At 42.5% G+C, this 21,937-nt stretch overlaps 2 protein-coding genes across 2 annotated transcripts; both read left to right on the top strand.

The window, feature by feature from the left end:
• Window positions 1–9,775: 9,775 nt before the first annotated feature.
• Window positions 9,776–16,259, top strand: LOC139374181 (pancreatic secretory granule membrane major glycoprotein GP2-like). The gene is made up of 6 exons (XM_071115194.1): window positions 9,776–9,844; window positions 10,192–10,327; window positions 11,202–11,296; window positions 12,556–12,724; window positions 13,007–13,121; window positions 14,702–16,259. Exons 1-6 carry the CDS (start codon window positions 9,798–9,800, stop codon window positions 14,878–14,880), a joined length of 741 nt encoding a protein of 246 aa, XP_070971295.1. The 5' UTR covers window positions 9,776–9,797; the 3' UTR covers window positions 14,881–16,259.
• Window positions 16,260–16,483: 224 nt separating this feature from the next.
• LOC139374976 (F-box protein 30a) lies at window positions 16,484–21,740 on the top strand. The gene is made up of 3 exons (XM_071116271.1): window positions 16,484–16,726; window positions 18,894–21,108; window positions 21,412–21,740. Exons 2-3 carry the CDS (start codon window positions 18,949–18,951, stop codon window positions 21,613–21,615), a joined length of 2,364 nt encoding a protein of 787 aa, XP_070972372.1. The 5' UTR covers window positions 16,484–16,726; window positions 18,894–18,948; the 3' UTR covers window positions 21,616–21,740.
• Window positions 21,741–21,937: the final 197 nt, after the last annotated feature.

Raw genomic sequence — 21,937 nt, 5'->3', positions numbered from 1 at the left:
GGACAAAAGACAGCAGATTTAAAAGCAGTACCACCCCTGTCATATTGTCTCTGTTGACATGTTAATGAGTTTGCTTGTTGATGTGCGTAGTAAGACGATGTAGTTGCGTAGTGCAATGTTTACGAAGAGGGCATCGCCGGCCACGGCCCAGTAGTATGGCGACGTCCCCAATGGCTCCCGTTTCCCTACATAGTGCACTACTTTTGACCAGAGTCCATAGTAGTGCACTATATCGGGAATAGGGTGCCATTTGGGATGCAAATCTATGTGTGTTACCTTGGACTCCCCTCGGCTCCCCCTATTCATGTGTGGAATCTCATTGTTGGTGGGGACATCATTCAGGCTAGTGTTTTAAGGTCTGGAGAAAGGGAGGGAGGGAGGCTGGTTCTCAGTCCTAGTTCATTAGAGCTGTGTTTGGAGGACTGCACTGAGAGTGGGCACTACGTCTGAACCTGACAGCTACACTTTGGTGAATAGGTTAGAAGATTCACAGATCTGTGGGAAAGGGCCAAGAAGACAGTAGTCTGAGGTTTGGAGTATCTGACCGTAGAGAAGCCAGAGAGCACGAGTCCCTTTGAAGATGACACCTGCCAGTTTGGTGTTAGCCTGGCTCCTGCTCGCTGTGAGGACAGTCACCTCTGCTGTGTATCTGGAGCCCGAGGAGGAGGGTGAGTTCAGTTCAACAACTTCATGAGAAGGGTTGCAAAAATCCCCCAAATCCACTGGGGGTTTTCTTCTCAGAAACCCCAGTTGCAAGATTTCTGGAATCAGCAGGGAATAAGTTGATAGTAACCTCCAAGCTGGAATTTCTTCAACCAGGATTTTTGAAAAACCAGGGAATTTTGGGAAGCATTTTAGGAGTTTGCAACCCTATTCGTAGGCAAATCTCAAGTTTACATCTAGAATCCTTAATTGAAACAATAACAAAGCGTCACCCCGCCTCTGTTTTGGTAAAAAGCTGAGGGATGGCCTGGAGAAATGTACCCACTCTCCCAATTCATAGACAGAGATATGGATGCAAGAACTGATCATTCATGCTATCAAAGTGATAGTTTTAAATGCGTTTTGAGGCGACACAGCGTTTATTTACATTTACGTTGTTTACAAACATTGGAGTCAAACAAGCTTCTATGTTGGATTCTTCAAGAATCAATGGGTACATATCATTAATTTATAAGTCCATAACTTCATGTAATGTGGGTTTTTTTGGGGGGGGGGGGGGGTCTGTTTCTTGATGTGGTCTTAATGTTGATTGGTCTTGTTAAACAATAAGCACCTGTTGAAATCTAGTGACCACATATATATAATAGAGGGGGAGCCCAGAATCATGTTTTTGACTGAGGAAACATTTTGGAGTCTGGGATGGAACATATAGGAGAATGGAATCTGTAGTTGTAATTTCTCCGTGACCATATTGATGTCACAACTGCCCTTCATAATAACTGGGATGAATATATTTTATAAATAACTCTTGAACTGTATACTTGCAAAAATGGAATAACAATGCATCACATTTCAAATTCGTAACATATTTCAGATGATCTGATATCATGTCAGGGTCAGGGGGACAGGATTTTTTAAATATTGTCCCACTGACCCCTTCCTCTCTTCTAGAGCTCAATGAAACTGTCCTCTGCACCAATGACCAGATGGAGGTGGTCATTCCCAGTGCCTTCTTCCTCAATAAATTGCCACCCATTTATGTAAGTTCAGTGTCAACCCGAATCAATATTTCTCTATATTACAGCTTACCTACCAATAACTCACTGTGAAGTCTGATATAATAAATCACTGCCTGTGTGCTGTGCTGTGTTGCTGTGTTCTCTAGTCATTTCAACATCAAGAACCAAATCAACATTTTAATATTAAGGCTGTCAGGTGGGTCTACCGTAGCTCTCTAGTGAGGTCCCTTCCTCTCTTTCTTAGGTCTGGGATTTGCACCTAAATGACCCAGAGTGCCGTGGTGTTGAGATTGAAGATGACTATGTCTTCAGCATCAAGACTAATCTCTCTGACTGTGGGACAATCATGGTAAGACTTTGAGCTTTTCCCCCCTAGAAATGCCCTTTCATATTTGGGGAATTTCATTGCCATTCTCTGGTAATTGCTTTGGGAGATTAAGATTCACTTGTCTACGCCAACTATGAAGGATTTAAATCCGTAAAGTAAACAAAGTAGTAACCTTTGTCGTTCAGAGCAACCCTGACAAAGAAGAAAAACATAAGCACCAGTAACATGGAGACAAACTACAGTTTGGATCTCTTTTACCAGCCACATAAAATCCCCATCACAGTAAATGATCTAATTTTACGATGCACCTCTGTTGTATTGAGCTCTGGCCTGACGCCTGGTGTAGTATTGTAGAACTTCTCTGCACTGGTTTGTGCCAGGAAAAAGGACTTTTTATGTCTCTGTGTCCAGCATGGAGGAAGTTAGAGGTAGGTTCGCAAGCCAACGCTAACTAGCGTTAGCGCAATGACTGGAAGTCTATGGGTATCTGCTAGCATGCTAGTATAATACCGATAGCCTTCCAGTCATTGCGCTAAAATCCCGAAGTATCCCTTTAATTGGGGGAGCTCAATGGGAGTTTGGACACACGCAATGCTCATAATAACTAGCATGAATAACACCTCTTTTCCTTTATAAGTTACGTACATGGGCCTCTGCTATCAGTTTCCTGCAATGAAATGATCCCATAATCTGTAAAAAAAAAAAAGCGTGAGGGAGAGACCCAGACAGAGAGAAAGAGAGAGGGGAGGGATAAGTAGCCTATATTTAAAAGAAAATGGGAGTGTTGTTCCTTTGCCCTTCTAAGAGCCACTGGACTTTATTCAAAGCAGCGCGGAGTGGGTGGGAGCTCTAAAATGATCCGGATTGACATGGAAATGAGCGTGTTTTCAGGCCTGCTGAATAGCCAGGCTATAATTCATTGGCCCACTTTGTAGTCGTCTCTTTTATTACTACCTCCCAGCCGCGTCTCATACAGTGGTGGCAGGAGCACAGCTCCGAGGACAATTTTAACTTTGGCGTGGTATAAATCTGTACTCAAGACCATGAGTGTCATTGAAACACTTGCTTAGAATGCACAGAGGCATTTCTTGTAAAGCAAGCAAAAGGTTAACACAGCTTTGTGTGTGTGTGTGTGGGGGGGGGGGGGGGGTCTCTCCCCCCTTTCTCTACCCTCTGAGGTTTTACAAGGCTTTTGCTTCAGCAAACCAGCCCTAGTGAAAGTAGTAAGCCCGCTTTGCTTCTGGGATTAGACACTGTTGGGAAAAGAAGGGAATGCCATAGTTAGCAAACACTCCTCCTTTCACCTTGAGAGGTAGAAGTAGACCCTCTTAAACCTCTTGAACCCCACAGACAGGACCGGAGAGAATAGCAAGTGGGAATGTAATGACTCTCCAAAATAAATTGGACTTGAAGATTTTGTCACCCATTGCCATAATCATTGTGGTCTCTCTGTCAAATTGCATGAGTTTGTTAATTCACCATTCATAAGAACCCAAAGTCAGTGAACAGAGCATTATTCCTACAGAATAATGAAGACGTTAGTGCACTATGTAGGGAATAGGCTGCTATTTAAGACGCAGCTTCTGTGGGTCAGACAGTAGGCCCTGTGTATTTACCCTGGGGTAATAAAACAGTACTGGACAGTAGGGACAAGGGGCAATTCATCCTTCTCAATGGCCATGGGACCAGTCCTCCAGTTGCTCTCAACGGGGATCCGGACACAACCCAGTCACAACCTTTTCATCCAACCCCTCTTTATGGTTTCTGCCTACGTCAGTAGTCTTCTACTAAACGTTTGAATTGTATTACTCACACATTCTATAGTGACAGAAAATTACAGTGCTGCTGCCTAATGTACGTAGGCGCTGTGGTTGGGGAAAGAGTCATCTTGGAACCCAGAACCAAATCTTGCATGGGCTGGCCAGCTACTCAATTTGATATTTATGTTTGATAGTATGTCACAGGAAATTAAGAAAAGAGTTTGCTGAAGAGGGGTAACTTTTGGTGAATGTAACAGGGTTTGGGACGTGTAGCGTGTGCTAGCTCACCCTTTCATGGTTATCAATCTGCAGTTACAGTGCATTTGGGAAATATTCAAACTGCTTTACTTTTTCCACATTTTGTTACTTTACAGCTTTATTCTGAAATGTATAACAATGTAAAACATCTCATAATTCTACACACAATACCCCATAAAGACAAAGCAAAAACAGGTTTTTAAGAAATGTTTGCAAATTTATTACAAATAAAAAACTGAAATATCACACTTACAGCGGCTTGTGAAAGTATTCACCCCCCTTGGCATGTTTCACATTTTGTTGCCTTATAACCTTGAATTAAAATAGATTTTTGGGGTGTTTGTATAATTTGATTTACACAACATGCCGACCACTTTGAAGATTCAAAATATTTTTTATTGACACAAAAAAAACAACTTGAGCGTGCATAACTATTCCCCCCCCCCCCCCACCCCACCCCACCCCCTAAAGTCAATACTTAGTAGAGCCACCTTTTGCCTTTTGCAGCAATTACAGCTGCAAGTCTCTTTGGGTATGTCTCTATAAGCTTTGCACATCTAGCCACTGGGATTTTTGCCCATTCTTCAAGGCAAAACTGCTCTAGCTCCTTCAAGTTGGATGGGTTCCGCTGGTGTACAGCAATCTTTAAGTCATACCATAGATTCTCAATTGGATTGAGGTCTGGGCTTTGACTAGGCCATTCCAAGACATTTAAATGTTTCCCCTTAAACCACTCGAGTGTTGCTTTAGCAGTATGCTTGGGGTCAATGCCCTGCTGGAAGGTGAACCTCTGTCCCAGTCTCAAATCTCTGGAAGACTGAAACAGGTTTCCCTCAAATATTTCCCTGTATTTAGCGCCATCCATCATTCCTTAAATTCTGACCAGTTTCCCAGTCCCTGCTGATAAAAAAAACATACCCACAGCAGGATGGATGGTGTTCTCGGGGTGATGAGAGGTGTTGGGTTTGCGCCAAACAATTTTAGGCTCATCTGACCAGAGTACCTTCTTCCATATGTTTGGGGAGTCTCCCACATGCCTTTTGGCGAACACCAAACGTATTTGCTTATTTTTGTCTTTAAGCAATGGCTTTTTTTTCTGGCCACTCTTCCATAAAGCCCAGTTCTGTGGTGTCTACGGCTTAAAGTGGTCCTATGGACAGATACTCCAATCTCAGCTGTGGAGCTTTGCAGCTCCTTCAGGGTTATCTTTGGTCTCTTTGTTGCCTCTCTGATTAATGCCCTCCTTGCCAGGTCCGTGAGTTTTGGTGGGCGGCCCTCTCTTGGCAGGTTTGTTGTGGTGCCATATTCTTTCCATTTTTTAATAATGGATTTAATGGTGCTCTGTGGGATGTTCAAAGTTTCTGATCTTTTTTTTCTTCTGATCAGTACTATACCACAACTTTGTCCCTGACCTGTTTGGAGAGCTCCTTGGTCTTCATGGTGCACTTGCTTGGTGGTGCCCCCTTGCTTAGTGGTGTTGCAGAATCTGGGGCCTTTCAGAACAGGTGTATACACAGTTGAAGTCAGAAGTTTACACGCACTTAGGTTGGAGTCATTAAAACTCATTTTTCAACGACTCCACAAATTTCTTGTTAACAAATTATAGTTTTGGCAAGTCGGTTAGGTCATCTACTTTGTGCATGACACAAGTAATGTTGTTTACAGACAGATTATTTCACTTGTAATTCACTATATCACAATTCCAGTGGGTCAGAAGTTTACATACACTAAGTTGACTGTGCCTTTAAACAGCTTGGAAAATTCCAGAAAATTATGTAATGTCGTTAGAAGCTTCTGATAGGCTAATTGACATCATTTGAGTCAATTGGAGGTGTACCTGTGGATGTATTACAAGCCTTACCTTCAAAGTCAGTGCCGCTATCCACAGTAAAACAAGTCCTATATCAACATAACCTGAAAGGCCACTCAGCAAGGAAGAAGCCACTGCTCCAAAACTGCCATTATAAAAAGGCCAGACTACGGTTTGCAACAGCACATGGTTACAAAGATTGTACTTTTTGGAGAAATGTCCTCTGGTCTGATGAAACAAAAATAGAACTGTTTGGCCATAATGGCCATAATTATGTTTGGAGGAAAAAGGGGGAGGCTTGCAAGCCGAAAAACACCATCCCAACCGTGGAGCTCGGGGGTGGCAGCATCATGTTGTGGGGGTGCTCTGCTGCAGGAGGGTCTGGTGCACTTCACAAAATAGATGGCATCTTGAGGATGGAAAATTATGTGGATATATTGAAGCAACATCTCAAGACATCATCAGTTAAAGCTTGGTCGCAAATGGGTTTTCCAAATGGACAATGACCCCAAGCATACTTCCAAAGTTGTGGCAAAATGGCTTAAGGATAACAAAGTCAAGGAATTGGAGTCGCCATCACAAAGTCCTGACCTCAATTCATATAGAAAATTTGTGGACAGAACTGAAAAAGCGTGTGCGAGTGTGCTAGCAAGGAGGCCTACAAACCTGACTCAGTTACACCATTTCTGTCAGGAGGAATGGGCCAAAATTCACCCAACTTATTGTGGGGATCTTGTGGAAGGCTACCTGAAACGTTTGACCCAAGTTAAACTATTTAAAGGCAATGCTACCAAATAATAATTGAGTGTATGTAAACTTCTGACCCTCTAGGAATGTGATGAAAGAAATAAAAGCTGAAATAAATCATTCTCTCAACTAATATTTTGACATTTCACATTCTTAAAATAAAGTGGTGATCCTAACTGACCCTAAGACAGGGAATTTTTACTAGGATTAAATGTATGGAATTGTGAAACTGAGTTTAAATGTACAGTGCCTTGCGAAAGTATTCGGCCCCCTTGAACTTTGCGACCTTTTGCCACATTTCAGGCTTCAAACATAAAGATATAAAACTGTATTTTTCTGTGAAGAATCAACAACAAGTGGGACACTCATGAAGTGGAACGACATTTATTGGATATTTCAAACTTTTTTAACAAATCAAAAACTGAAAAATTGGGCGTGCAAAATTATTCAGCCCCTTTACTTTCAGTGCAGCAAACTCTCTCCAGAAGATCAGTGAGGATCTCTGAATGATCCAATGTTGACCTAAATGACTAATGATGATAAATACAATCCACCTGTGTGTAATCAAGTCTCCGTATGAATGCACCTGCACTGTGATAGTCTCAGAGGTCCGTTAAAAGCGCAGAGAGCATCATGAAGAACAAGGAACACACCAGGCAGGTCCGAGATACTGTTGTGAAGAAGTTTAAAGCCGGATTTGGATACAAAAATATTTCCCAAGCTTTAAACATCCCAAGTAGCACTGTGCAAGCGATAATATTGAAATGGAAGGAGTATCAGACCACTGCAAATCTACCAAGACCTGGCCGTCCCTCTAAACTTTCAGCTCATACAAGGAGAAGACTGATCAGAGATACAGCCAAGAGGCCCATGATCACTCTGGATGAACTGCAGAGATCTACAGCTGAGGTGGGAGACTCTGTCCATAGGACAACAATCAGTTGTATATTGCACAAATCTGGCCTTTATGGAAGAGTGGCAAGAAGAAAGCCATTTCTTAAAGATATCCATAAAAAGTGTCGTTTAAAGTTTGCCACAAGCCACCTGGGAGACACACCAAACATGTGGAAGAAGGTGCTCTGGTCAGATGAAACCAAAATTGAACTTTTTGGCAACAATGCAAAACGTTATGTTTGGAGTAAAAGCAACACAGCTCATCACCCTGAACACACCATACCCACTGTCAAACATGGTGGTGGCAGCATCATGGTTTGGGCCTGCTTTTCTTCAGCAGGGACAGGGAAGATGGTTAAAATTGATGGGAAGATTGATGGAGCCAAATACAGGACCATTCTGGAAGAAAACCTGATGGAGTCTGCAAAAGACCTGAGACTGGGACGGAGATTTGTCTTCCAACAAGACAATGATCCAAAACATAAAGCAAAATCTACAATGGAATGGTTCAAAAATAAACATATCCAGGTGTTAGAATGGCCAAGTCAAAGTCCAGACCTGAATCCAATCGAGAATCTGTGGAAAGAACTGAAAACTGCTGTTCACAAATGCTCTCCATCCAACCTCACTGAGCTCGAGCTGTTTTGCAAGGAGGAATGGGAAAAAATTTCAGTCTCTCGATGTGCAAAACTGATAGAGACATACCCCAAGCGACTTACAGCTGTAATCGCAGCAAAAGGTGGCGCTACAAAGTATTAACTTAAGGGGGCTGAATAATTTTGCACGCCCAATTTTTCAGTTTTTGATTTGTTAAAAAAGTTTGAAATATCCAATAAATGTTGTTCCACTTCATGATTGTTTCCAACTTGTTGTTGATTCTTCACAAAAAAATACAGTTTTATATCTTTATGTTTTAAGCCTGAAATGTGGCAAAAGGTCGCAAAGTTCAAGGGGGCCGAATACTTTCGCAAGGCACTGTATTTGGCTAAGATGTATGTCAACTTCCGACTTCAACTGTATGCTGAGATCATGTGACAATTAGATTGCACACAGGTGGACTTTATTCAACTAATTATGTAACTTCTGAAGGTAATTGGTTGCACCAGATCTTATTTAGGGGCTTCATAGCAACGGGGCGAATACATATTTACGCACCACTTTTCCTTTGTTTTTTAGGTTGTTTTTTTCACTTCACCAATTTGGACTATTTTGTGTTTGTCCATTACTTGAAATCCAAATAAAAATCAATTTAAATTACAGGTTGTAATTCAACAAAATAGGGGAAACGCTAAGGGGATGAGTACTTTTGCAAGGTACTGTACTTAAATATTCACACCCGTTAGTTACTCAGTACTTTGTTGAAGCACCTTTGACAGTGATTACAGCCTTGAGTCTTCTTGGGTATGATGCTACAAGCTTGGCACACCTGCATTTGGGGAGTTTCTCCCATTTCTATCTACAGATACTCTCAAGCTCTGTCAGGTTGGATGGGGAGTGTCGCTGCACTGCTATTTTCAGGTCTCTCCAGAGATGTTCGATCAGGTTCATGCCCGGACTCTGGCTGGGCCACTCAAGGACATTCAGAGACTTGTCCCGAAGCTACTCCTGCGTTGTCTTGGCTGTGTGCTTAGGGTTGTTGTCCTGTTGGAAGGTGAATCTTTACCCCAATCTGAGATTCTGAGCACTCTGGAGCAGGTTTTCATCAAGGAGCTCTCTGTACTTTGCTCCATTCAGCTTTCCCTCGATTCTGATTAGTCTCCCAGTCCCTGACGCTGAAAAACATCACCACAGCATGATGCTGCCACCCCCATGCTTCCCCATAGAAATTGTGCCATGTTTCCTCCAGAAGTAATGCTGTCAACTGTAGAACCTTACATAGAGAAGTGTGTGCCTTTCCTAATCATGTCCAATCAATTGAATTTACCACACGTGGACTCCAATCAAGTTGTAGGAACATCTCAAGGATGGTCAATGGAAACAGGATGCAGCTGAGCTCAATTTCTTTCTTTCTTTTTTAATATATGCAAAAAATTCTAAAAACCTGTTTTCACTTTGTCATTATGGGGTATTTAGAATTAGGCTGTAACGTGGAAAAAGTCAAGGGGTCTGAATACTTTCCGAATGCACTTTACTTCCAAAGTGACTCGTTGACTTGCTTCCAAAGTTGCCCTATCCACAATAACGATTCATACTTCTCTTTCTAGGCATCGGATGATACACACATTATGTTCATTAACACTATACGCAACAACGATTTGGATGTCATCACAAGGAACTACATAAACATCACGTTTGTCTGCCGCTACCCAATAAACTACATGGTCCAGCAACCTAATGGGGAAAACATGATCAGGGTGGATGTCAAGTAAGATGTCTAGTTATGGCCTTTAAAAAGGGTTATGGATTTTCGTTACGAGTTCATCAATACATGGTTTAAACTTTCATTAACATTATTCACAGAGTCTTAATCTACAAGCATTTAGCTACACCCACAATTACATCTGCTAAATATGTGTATTTGACCAATATCATTTGATTTGATTTGATGTAAAAGAGGTCGCTTTATGTTCTATGTAGTGCTTGCAGTTTGTAGAATACATTAATCCAATCACTTCTAATCTAATTTTGGACTTGTAACTGTAACTCATGCAAATTGGACCTGTAACTGTGACTCAAGCACTGCATCTGTACAATCTCTACTATTCTGTCCAGGATGATCACTCTGAACACAGAAGATGGGAACTTCTCTGTGTCCATGTTGCTATATAAAGACAAGGACTTTGAGGACAAGTGGACCACTGTTCCCTCACTGACACTGGAAGACAACATCTACGTTAAAGTTTTCATGGTAAAGGTCATCATATGATTTCATTCTGTTTGAAATCTGTTGTATTTTTTCCCAATCTGGACTCAGGGGTAGACGTGACATAGTAAATGTAAATCCAGGACACCAAATTAGTATGACATGTTGCGTTTTGCATGGTATGTATTAATTTGTGGATGTCTATCATCCATATGTTACAAATTGCAATTCGTACAATACGTACGATGTTACGAATTACAATATGTTGTGGCTAACGTTAGCATGGTGGTAACTTTCTGTCTTATGTAACCGTACCAAACGTAACATATCATACTAATTTGAGTGTCCCGGATTTACATTTACTATGTTACTTCTAGTCTGAGTCCAGGCTGATTTGTTTTCTTATTGTCATTGCAAGCACACGTGACACCATCATAGTCTTCTAGGAATGGTGTTGCTGCAATATGAAATCAGAGCTGATCATGACCAGCAGATATTTAGTTAGGCTAGTTAACTGAAGTACCAACCAATGTGGTGTAACTTTCTGTGCAGCTTTTGAATGTTAGAATAGGCCCAATTAACTGTAAGCTTACCTTGGTTGAGACATTTCTCTCTCTTGCTAGATAAAGATGAGCACCTTTAGTGAGTGTTGCGCTGAAGACCAGTCTTTGGCCCTGGCAATGTCAAGTATATTGGCCCTGATCCAATGTGATTGTCTGTTGCTCCATCTTTGGCTTCCAAGAAACCCTAGTTCCCACTGTTGTTTACTCTCTCTTTATCTGTACATCTGTTGACCTGCTGACTTGGTCAAAATATTTACTGAGTGCAGTGTAGGCCGGAGACACCTCTCTCTACTTGTGTGTAGGGGGGTGTCAATTAGTCACTGACTGCAGTCCCGGTTTGTCTCTCTCTCTCTTAGATACCGGCTCATCTTTTGCTGCGTGTGGAGAGATGCTGGGCTACCCCAACCAACGACCCGTATAGCAACATCCAGTACACCTTCATTAAGGACAGGTGTTTTAAGAAAGAAATACATTTTTAAGAAAGAAATTTTAAGAAAGAAAAGTTTAACATTATATCACTGTGTTTTATAAGCCCTGTCACCACATATTGCTCTTCATTCTGTTTATTAGAATTCAAAAATGTGTTATGGAGGCATATCTTTTTCCACATTTTGTTACGTTACAGCCTTATTCTAAAATTGATTAAATTAAATGTTTTCCTCATCAATCTATGCAGAATACCCCATAATGACAAAGCAAAAACAGGTTTTTAGAAAAAACAGATACCTTATTTACATAAGTATTCAGACCCTTTGCTATGTGACTCGAAATAGAGTTCAGGTGCCTTCCTTCTGGAAGGTTCTCCCATCAGCCGTCATTGAAAATAATGATTTGTTCATAACTGACTTGCCTAGTTAAATAAAGGTAAAATTAAAATAAATACCCAAGAATCTGCCAAAGGTCTTTCAACAAAGTACTGAGTAAAGGGTCTGAATGCTTATGCAAATGTGATATTTAAAAAGTATATATAAATAAATGTGCAAAAAAAATTGGGTAATGTGTGTAGTTTGAGGGAAAAAAATATTTAATACATTTTAGAATAAGGCTGTAATGTAACAAAATGTGGAAAAAGTCTAGGGGTCTGAATACTTTCCGAATGACCTGTATATTTTTGTAGTGTCACACATCAACCACACTTGACACCAGCACATAATCCTCTGGGAATGGCGTTGTTGAAATATGAAATACGAGCTGTTGAAATGCTTAGACTTAAGAGTTGGGGGTAACACAACAACCTCAGACCTGTCACGTGATCTAGGACCCAGATCAACAACTGTGCATGTCCTTGACAACCAGGACATATGTTGTACTGTTAGCAACAGCACAGCAAAGACTTGCACAAGGACTTCTGTTTACTACATCTGAGAAGAAAACACTTAAAAGGATCTTCCTTGTCTTTCCCATAATCCTAATACTTTCCCATTATGAAAGATGGATATGTCAGTCACAAAGTGCTCTGCTCTTACATGGCATATGTTTAATGTAAACAAGCAAATGGATATTCTTTGTCTGGGTTTTGTTTCAGATGTTAGTATAGCATACCAGGAATGATTGTAATGGATTTGATTAACCAACGCATTCTAAAATGTATGATATCTTATTCAACGGTTGCACATGCTGCCTCTGCTACTGATGCGATCCACTGCCTGCTCTCTCTCTCTCTTCTCTCTCTGGCTTTCTCTCTCTTTCTCTCTCGTGTGTGTGTTTCAGCTGCCCCGTGTTGTCAAACGAACAGACGCTGACAGTGCTGAAGAATGGACAGGGGCCAGAGGCTATGTTCAGGATACAAATGTTCAAGTTCGTGGGCAGTTCTTACAAGGATGTGTTTCTCCACTGCAATGTTCAGATCTGTCACAACACACCTGGGGTCTGTCAGCCTGTGAGTGATCCCTCCCCCTTTCTTCATTCTGATGATGCTCACTGGCTTGTTCAAACCCTAGTATATAGCAAGGGCCTACTGCTGTCACAAATAAAGACAATGAAAACACATTGTTTTCCTTTTTTTATTTTTACAGTCCTATTATTTCAACTGGTATTAATTAAAGAAATGTGATCATTTTGGAAAATGTAAAAGGAAAAGTAGGTAGGATAATAATGCTGTGATAATACTAAGCTATACAAATGCTTGTTGTACCTTAACATTTGTCCCTTCATGTAACAGAACTGTTCTGTTGAGGATAGCTCCAGGCGGATGAGAAGAGATGTTGCCATGTCCCATACAGTAACTTATGGACCAATCAGGCGACGTCTGCCTGAGAGTGACCAACCCACTCTGAGTAAGTCTCACAATATAGGCCCTTTATTTATTATCACCAACATACTGTACTGGGTTGTGTTCAGCAGAGATACAAGTTTTGTATTAGAGTGAAACAGGGAGGTGCTAACATGAGCTTGTCCAATAAGAGCAGAGACACATTCAGGAGCCAAATATTGTTAAACATTGTAGATAGAAATGCCATGATAGAGCCAAGATGATTCCTTATTCTACATGGCAGAGACAGACCTGAATTGAAATGCATGTGTACAGTTGAAGTCGGAAGTTTACAGGTTGGAGTCATTAAAACTCATTTTTCAACCACTCCACAAATATCTTGTTAACAAACTATAGTTTTGGCAAGTATAAACACCATGGGACCACGCAGCTGTCACACCGCTCAGGAAGGAGACGCGTTATGTCTCCTAGAGATGAACGTACGTTGGTGCAAAAAGTGCAAATCAATCCCAGAACAACAGCAAAGGACCTTGTGAAGATACTGGAGGAAACAGGTACAAAAGTATCTATATCTACAGTAAAACGAGTCCTATATCGACATAACCTGAAAGGCCACTCGGCAGGGAAGAAGCCACTGCTCCAAAACCGCCCTAAAAAAAAGACAGACTACGGTTTGCAACTGCACATGGGGACAAAGATCGTACTTCCTGGAGAGATGCCCTCTGGTCTGATGAAACAAAAATATAACTGTTTGGCCATAATGACCATTGTTATGTTTGGAGGAGAAAGGGAGAGGCTTGCAAGCTGTAGAACACCATCCCAACCGTGAAGCACGGGGGCAGCAGCATCATGTTATGGGGGTGCTTTGCTGCAGGAGGGACTGGTGCACTTCACGAAATAGATGGCATCTTGAGGAAGGAAAATGTTGTGGATATATAGAAGCAACATCTCAAGACATCAGTCAGGAAGTTTGGGTCTTCCAAATGGGAAATGACCCCAAGCATACTTCCAAAGTTGTGTCAAAAGGGCTTAAGGACAACGAAGTCAAGATATTGGAGTGGCCATCACAAAGCCCTGACCTCAATCCTATAGAAAATTTGTGAACAGAACTGAAAAAGCATGTGCGAGCAAGGTCTACAAACCTGACTCAGTTACACCAGCTCTGTCAGGAGGAATGGGCCAAAATTCACCCAACTTATTGTGGGAAGCTTGTGGAAGGCTACCCGAAACGTTTGACCCAAGTGAAACAATTTAAAGGCAATGCTACCAAATACTAATCGAGTGTATGTAAACTTCTGACCCACTGGGAATGTGATGAAAAAAAGAAAAGCTGAAATAAATCATTCTCAACTATTATTCTGACATTTCACATTCTTAAAATAAAGTGGTGATCCTAACTGACCTAAGACAGGGAATTTTTACTAGGATTAACTGTCAGGAATTGTGAAACTGAGTTTAAATGTATTTAGCTAAGGTGTATGTAAACTTCCGACTTCAACTGTATTTCTATCTGAACGTTCCAAAATGTTGAACAGCTTACTTATGTTTTCCATTTCAAAATGTTTTCCTACTTCTGTGTTTTGCTAACGTTGTGCCCTAACAACACATCCCTGCATCTCTGACTTGTGGTCTCTTGCCCTGCAGACTCTGGAGGTGTGCTTTCGGTGGAGACGTTTGTCCTGGGGGGACTGCTGGTGGTCCTACTGCTGATCACTGGAGTGTTCGGGAGGTTGTGGCTGAGAACCAGACACTCTTACCCAGCACAGGAGGCTGCTCAGCTCACTCTGTCCAATATACACCACATCTCAGAGGTAGCCTCCTAAGATAGCCGAGCAGACCAGTAGTCCAAGCTATGAGAACAGATGTCAAACGGTGCATTCATACATACATCTACAAAGGCAGACACACAAGTGCAAGCATGCACAGGCATGCATGCAGTGGTGTAGTGGAGGGTGTATGCAAGTATACGCCGTATACACACTTATTTTTCAGTGGGCATTGCGTATACTCACTTCTTAGTCCCCACAGTGTGTGTTGAAGTAGTATAGGGGAGGTATACGCTGTATCGATTAATACGGCTGATGGAACAGATCAGAATGTTTAGCTTAAAATGTTGATAGACTATTATTTCTTCATATTTTAGGTGCAGCAATGTGCTCAAGGCTGTAGGATATACACTAATGTTCCAAAATGGAATTTGCGGGAAAACTCTGTTCTAAAATGCACACCGGGTTTAATGTGGCAGAGATGGAAATATCAGTTAGACATTTTTAAAGAGGCAAGATCTAAAGGTGCAACAACAATCATGGGTTGATAATATGACTAGGATAATGCCTTTGGCTGCTAGACAATGGAAGGAAGTTGAAAGAAAACCAATAGAACAGGAGAATGCATATGAGGAAGTCTTTATAAAATAATTGCCTCCACATTTCTATGATTTCAAACAATGAAGGAACACTAAAAATATAGTGATGCTAATGATAGGCGTAAACATCTTCTGGTAGATGAAAAGTCTTTCCCAAAAACCTTCACAATAAAATGTTAACTAGCTACAAAGTAGCTTATGCCTACCTGGCAGAATGATTGCATGATTATTTGCATTAATCCAGTGGCCATTTGTTTTCTCCATCTCATGTGCTACAGAAACACTGCTAACAAAGCAGCAGTGCTAGGTGCCTGTTCACTTGAATTAAAGGATAACTACACTCAAAAATACAAATGTCTTAGATGTTTACCAGACCTCAAAAAGGGGTCTCTGGATGTGGTTAAAGCATTGTTATGGTCTTAGAACATCCAATTGTGTACTTTGAGAGCTTAAACCCTTCTATTAGCCTACTTGCACAGTACAGATTGGGTTGGCCTGATTGTGAAAGACCAATATGGGATTTATCATATTAGTGCATTCAAAGTGTATGTCACAATTTCTCATATAATTTTTCACACATGGTGCCTTTCCTTCACCTTTTCACCTCCTTTTGGTAAAATAAAGGTGAAATAAAAAAATAAAATAAAAATTCTGGCAAACTTTGAGTATACCCACTTCTCCAGTCACCACTACACTCACTTCATGCTTGCATGTGCACCCACACAAATTAAAATGTTGCATAAGGAAAGAGGAAACCATGAATGTATTGTACTTTTGGGTGTATATAAAATATCAGTGTAGAAATCAGGGATTTTGAAGATGTGGTATAAAGCTGAAAACATCTGTAACATATGGGTTTTCAGTGTTTTTTGTAAAGAAAAAAATAAAGGTATTTCAAAGAGCTGTCTTTAATTGAACTATTTCTGACCTTTTCGATGTCTAAAACAACATATTTATTGGAGATGTAGCTCGCTAAGTATTCATGGGGTATTCCCCATCTATTTCAGGCGCACATCTCTAGCCAAACTTCGCCGTGGTCCGGGTCCGCTGAATGATGACGCAATCAACTTGCGCCACTTGTAGATATTAGCAGCTAGTCACAGATGAGCTTGATAGCATTTTACAGCAGAAGTCACAATAGTGACTCGAGGCGGAAGAGACGACGTCAATATTTGTAGCTGACTAGCTAGCTGCTACAATATTACCTACCGAACTTTTAGTTAATTGTGTGTGGCTAGTGTTACTGCCGAATATAAGGACAAGACTCAGATATCAACGATTTGCTGTATCGTTATTTAATACGGGTAAGCCAAATGGTATTGTGACATGTTTTTTTTAGTTAAATAGCTAGCTACCAAGCTAACTTTAGCTAGCTCAGTGGCTGGCTAAAATTGGACATTTGGAGAGCCGCCGGATCCAACATCCATCTCATTTTCACCCGTTAATCAATATTGGGTCTGTTAGCCGCTAGCTAGCACAGCTAAAGTTGGTTGGTGTTGCTAGTAATCTAACGTTATAGAGTTAAAAAAAAAAAAAAAAAAGTTTAACCACTCTAAATAGGCCGGACATTACACTTGCCAGTGTAGCTAGTTCTTTAACTGTGTTACTATTGTGTTAATCTAAATAGCCAGTTAGCGTGTTACTACTATGTGTTACTTGTGTTAGTTAGCTAGTCGTTTGTTTTTGTTTATCTTGCGCAATCTGACATGAGGCCTGTGAAGCCAGACAACTCAGTCATGCCCAGTCAAGACTGGCAGTGTAACGTTTCCTCTTACATACATGGTTGGCTGACAGTTGCGTAGACAGTTCACCAGGTTTTGTTGTCATCAAGCTTTGAGCAGGCCTGTTTCATAAAATATTATGAATATACTAACAAGATACACGGAGTGTACAAAACCTTAAGGACACCTGCTCTTTCCAATACAGACTGACCAGGTGAAAGCTATGATCCTTTGATGTCACTTATTAAATCCACTTCAATCAGTATAGATGAAGGGGAAGAGACAGGTTAAATAAGGATTTTTAAGGCTTGAGACATGGTTTGTGTGTGTGCCATTCAGAAAGTGGATGGGCAGACCAAATATTCAGGTGTCTTTGAACAGGGTATGATTATGGTGCCAGGTGCACAAGTTTGTGTCAAGAACTACAACGCTGCTGGGTTTTTGTCAACAGTTTCCTGTGTGTATCAAGAATGGCCCACCACCCATTTTTACATTTTAGTAATTTAGCAGAAGCTCTTATCTAGAGCGACTTACAGTAAGTAGTGAGTTCAAAATGGTCATACTTTTTTCGTACTGATCCCTAGTGGGAATCGAACCCACAACCCTGGTGTTGCAAGTGCCATGCTCTACCAAGACCTGCAATGCTGCTGGGGTTTTCATGCTCAACAGTTTCCTGTGTATATCAAGAACGGTCCACCACCCAAAGGACATCCAGACAATTTGACAACCGTGGGAAGCATTGGAGTCAACATGGGCCAGTATCCATGTGGAACACTTTCGACACGTTATGGAGTCCATGCCATGTTCTGAGAGCAAAAGGGGCGGAGGTACAACTCAATATTAGGAAGGTGTTCTTATTGTTTTGTACACTCCGTGTAAATGTCTCTCCGCCCTAATAATGGGAGTCCGTAAAGCGGCACGGTGGGCTTTCTAGCTCCCGCCCATCATTTCTTCGACGTGGTGGATACATCGCATTATTGTAATCCTTTTGTAAATATTTGATGAGGGTTGGTGACATCAACTGTATTCAATGGAGAGACGCTATGCTACTAGCCTGATTTCACGAATATGCATAGCTATCTCCAGAGAGCTCTGATATAAAGTTGGTTTTTTTCTGTTGCCGCGATGTTACTTGTCCTACTTGTATCAGTACACTCGTAACGACTTAAGGATTACTAAACTTCTATTTGGTCAAATAAAGCTCACTTAGTTAATAAGCTGTTAACCTCCATACAAAAACTCCTTGCTAGGTGGGCAGAACAATGACAAAACGCCTGCTGGAGGGAGACAGATTTTCCACAGAGTTGGGCTTCTCTCTTCCTCCCTGGCTTCATACAGCCTCAGCCAGGGGTTAAAGGTCATGGTCCTTTAGGCTAGATCCTAGAACTGGTGTGTTGTGGCCATGTACTGTAACCCAAGAAGAGTGTTGTGAAATGTCATGTGGCAGCTTAAAGATTTAGTAAACAGACTGAGATGAGAGCAGGTGCTAAGTTATAGAATGTGATGCTGGTCTTTTAAAGGCACGGGACGCCATTGCCACATGTTTGGTAGGTAGAGAGCTGGCCCTAGAACTATGTCAGTCGGATAATTTAACAGGACAGGATGTTTCTAGGAACTGGGACATGGCCTGGTTGCTTTTTCTATTCATTAACTGACTGGTTCAACTTGAATTTGTTCACATCTAATTAGACCTAAATCTTTACTAAAAACGGTATGATTTTAAAACTTTTTTTTTCTCTCATTATTTCAGGGCAGACCACTTCACTCATTCCTCCTTTTAAATCTAGAATATCAACACCACAAAGATGGAGGCGCTCCATGCCCACTGCATGAAGTGTGTAAACCGGAGGTGTATGATCCGCCCAGAGACTGGTGTGTCCTGTGATCTCATTGGCTGCCCTCTCGTCTGTGGAGCCGTCTTCCACTCCTGCAAAGTGGAGGAGCATCATTTACTATGCCCGTTTGAAAGAGTGCCTTGCCTCAACACTGGATTCGGGTGCCCTTTCACTATTGCTCGGCTCAAAATGGCTGAACACCTAGAGACGTGCCCGGCCAGTGTGGTGTGTTGCACCATGGAGTGGAACCGTTGGCCTGTGAGCTATTCAGACAGGAAGTCCTATGAGTACCTGAGCAATGTTGAAGTGGTGGAGCAGCTAGACATGGCCCTGGCTCTCCAAGATCAGAGGATGCTACTGGAGTCCCTCAGAGTCACCACCAACACGTCAAATAACGGATATAATAAACCAGCTGTGGAAACAAATGAAAAGATGGCTGATGTTGTGTCAAGTGTACCAGAGACTGCAGTTAGTAATGGAATGGTTGAAATGGATGAGGCTGCTGCTTTGACTAATGGAGTGATTGAAATGGATGATGAGGAGTCCTATATTTCGGTACACAAAAAGAACTTGGCAGCGACCTTGGAAGTTCTCAGAAGTGCAAAGGACGTCAACTTGATCAATGGAATTATAAATGGGGAAAAAACAGAGCGAAATGGGGTTCTCCATAATGGAGAGAACAGTGATGATGACTTGAAGAATGTAGAGATGAAGGAGAGTGGCACACATTTGGACTGTGAGCTCGGAGCAGTGGGCGGAGTGTCCGTGGACTGTGGAGTCGGAACAAGCAGACAGGGAGATGAGAGCCACTGGATAGAGCTCGATGAACTAATCAAGTCTTCAGAGGAGGTGGAGAAGGATGGCATGATGGGTCTAGCAGAGGTGGGTCGTCCTCCTCTCAGTAACGGTTTCCACCATACAGGAGACGACCACAATCACTTGAGACGACGTGAGCGGATGGATCTGAGCAGATCTCCACCCAGACGCTCAGAAGTCAACAGGTCTTCAGACTTCAGGCCGGTGATGCCTTATCTCTCCATGCCTAATATAGTAGCACCACGGGAGCCCTCTGGGCCCCACCCTCCACCACTACCCATCCACCTGCCTCTTCCCATGCCTCTCCCTAATCTGGAACCCTACAACGTGCTCCAGCACCTGCCCTTAGAGATCGAAGATAGGTGGCTGGAGAGGAAACTACAGAACCTCCAGGTGCTCCGAGGGATGAGTGTGTTTACGTTTAACGGGCGCAGGGCTATGATGTCTGATCCCTATTTGTTCAGAGCTAAAATGGAGGACAAGTCAGTGGACACCTCAGACCTGGAGGTAACTGACGATCCTTTGGGGCTCCATGGGATAGACCTGATCACGGCAGCGCTGCTTTTCTGCCTGGGTGATTCCCCCGGGGGCCGCAGCATCTCAGACAGCAGGTTTGTAGATGGTTATCGCGTCGACTTTGGTACCCAGACCTTCTCCTTCCCCTCGGCAATACTGGCCACTAACACCATGGTGGGGGACATCGCCTCAGCGTCGGCCTGTGATCACGCCAGCCCGCAGCTTTCCAACCCCAGCCCCTTCCACACCCTCAGACTGGACCTGGTGCTGGAGTGCGTGGCCCGCTACCAGACCAAGCAGCGCACCATGTTCACCTTTGTGTGTGGACAGCTGTTCCGCAGGGATGAGTTCTCCTCGCATTTCAAAAACGTTCACGGGGACATCCACGCCGGCCTGAACGGCTGGCTGGAGCACCGCTGTCCCCTGGCCTACTACGGCTGCACCTACTCCCAGAGACGCTTCTGTCCCTCTGTGCAGGGCTCCAGAATCATCCACGATAGACACCTGGGCTCGTTCGGGGTGCAGCCGGGTATGCCTCCCCGGTTCGGAGATAAAACTCTCCCCAGGAATGCCTGTCGGTTCGGCTCCACCTGCGACCACCTGAGCTCCCTGCCCTTCGAGGTGCAACAGTATGTGGCTAGTTTCCTGGATGGCTTCAGCCTGTGCCAGCTGTCCAGGGTCTCGCGTACCATGAGGGATGTGTGTGGCAGCTTACTCAAGTCCAGAGGCATGGTGGTGCTTCTCTGGGAGAACACACGACGGGCAGATGGGTCTTCCTCATGGCAGATCCAAAACAAGGTTAGTCGCTCACTGCATTTTAAACATGTGCATTAACATCTGTATTGAATTTTACTTTATTGCATTTTCCCATAAATCTATGATCAATGGGAAATTTCAGAGATGTATGACAGTTTGAGACGCGCATGGGGATCTCAAGTTAGAATTCACTCCTATTTCCTGTCCTCCTGCTGCTGCTGTCCTGTATTAACACAGTAATCAATTAGATTAAAGGCTTTGTGTTGCAAGCAGGCATACCATATTACACATATAAGTGTCTTCATTACAACTAATGAATTTCAATTACTCTCTTTTGTGAACCAGGTGTGGCGATTCAGTACGGCTTTCGGTACGGTGAACGAGTGGAAGTTTGCCAACATCGCCAATATGGCCGAACATCTGAAGAAGTGCAAGTTTAACACCATCACCCGTCGGGACGAGGCCATCCCTCTGCCCTGCATGTGCTTCACCAGAGAGCTCACCAAAGAGGGACGCTCACTGCGCTCAGTCCTCAAGCCAGTATTATGAGTCGCCCTATAACAGGGTTGTAGTCCATGGGTATGTCTGAATTGGCATTCTATTCCCTATATATAGTGCACTACCTTTGAACAGGGGCCATAGATATAGAGTGGCAGGTAGCCTAGCGGTTAAGAGCATTAAGCCGGTAACTGAAAGGTCGCTGGTTCGACTATGTGGAAAATCTGCCCTTAAGCAAGGCACATAATTGCTCCTGTAAGTCGCTCTGGACAAGAGCGTCTGTTAAATTGCTATTAAATTGAAATGTAGGAATAAGGCTGCCATTTTTGACTATGCCCATTTAATTTCAGTCCATTCAGGAAGTTTTTACTGA

Source organism: Oncorhynchus clarkii, chromosome 19, assembly GCF_045791955.1.
Source record: "Oncorhynchus clarkii lewisi isolate Uvic-CL-2024 chromosome 19, UVic_Ocla_1.0, whole genome shotgun sequence".
Classification (NCBI taxonomy): Eukaryota; Metazoa; Chordata; class Actinopteri; order Salmoniformes; family Salmonidae; genus Oncorhynchus; species Oncorhynchus clarkii.
The sequence above is the reverse complement of the archived record's forward strand: the minus strand, read 5'-3'. Positions and strand labels throughout refer to the sequence as shown.

Bases quoted from the DNA above. Each gene is read 5' to 3' on its own strand.
- LOC139374976 (XM_071116271.1), top strand. From the start codon at position 18,949: ATGGAGGCGCTCCATGCCCACTGCATGAAGTGTGTAAACCGGAGGTGT. The intron at 21,109-21,411 runs GTTAGTCGCTCA...TTTGTGAACCAG, and splicing joins CATGGCAGATCCAAAACAAG to GTGTGGCGATTCAGTACGGC.
- LOC139374181 (XM_071115194.1), top strand. From the start codon at position 9,798: ATGGTCCAGCAACCTAATGGGGAAAACATGATCAGGGTGGATGTCAA. The intron at 9,845-10,191 runs GTAAGATGTCTA...TATTCTGTCCAG, and splicing joins ATGATCAGGGTGGATGTCAA to GATGATCACTCTGAACACAG. The intron at 12,725-13,006 runs GTGAGTGATCCC...TTCATGTAACAG, and splicing joins CACCTGGGGTCTGTCAGCCT to AACTGTTCTGTTGAGGATAG.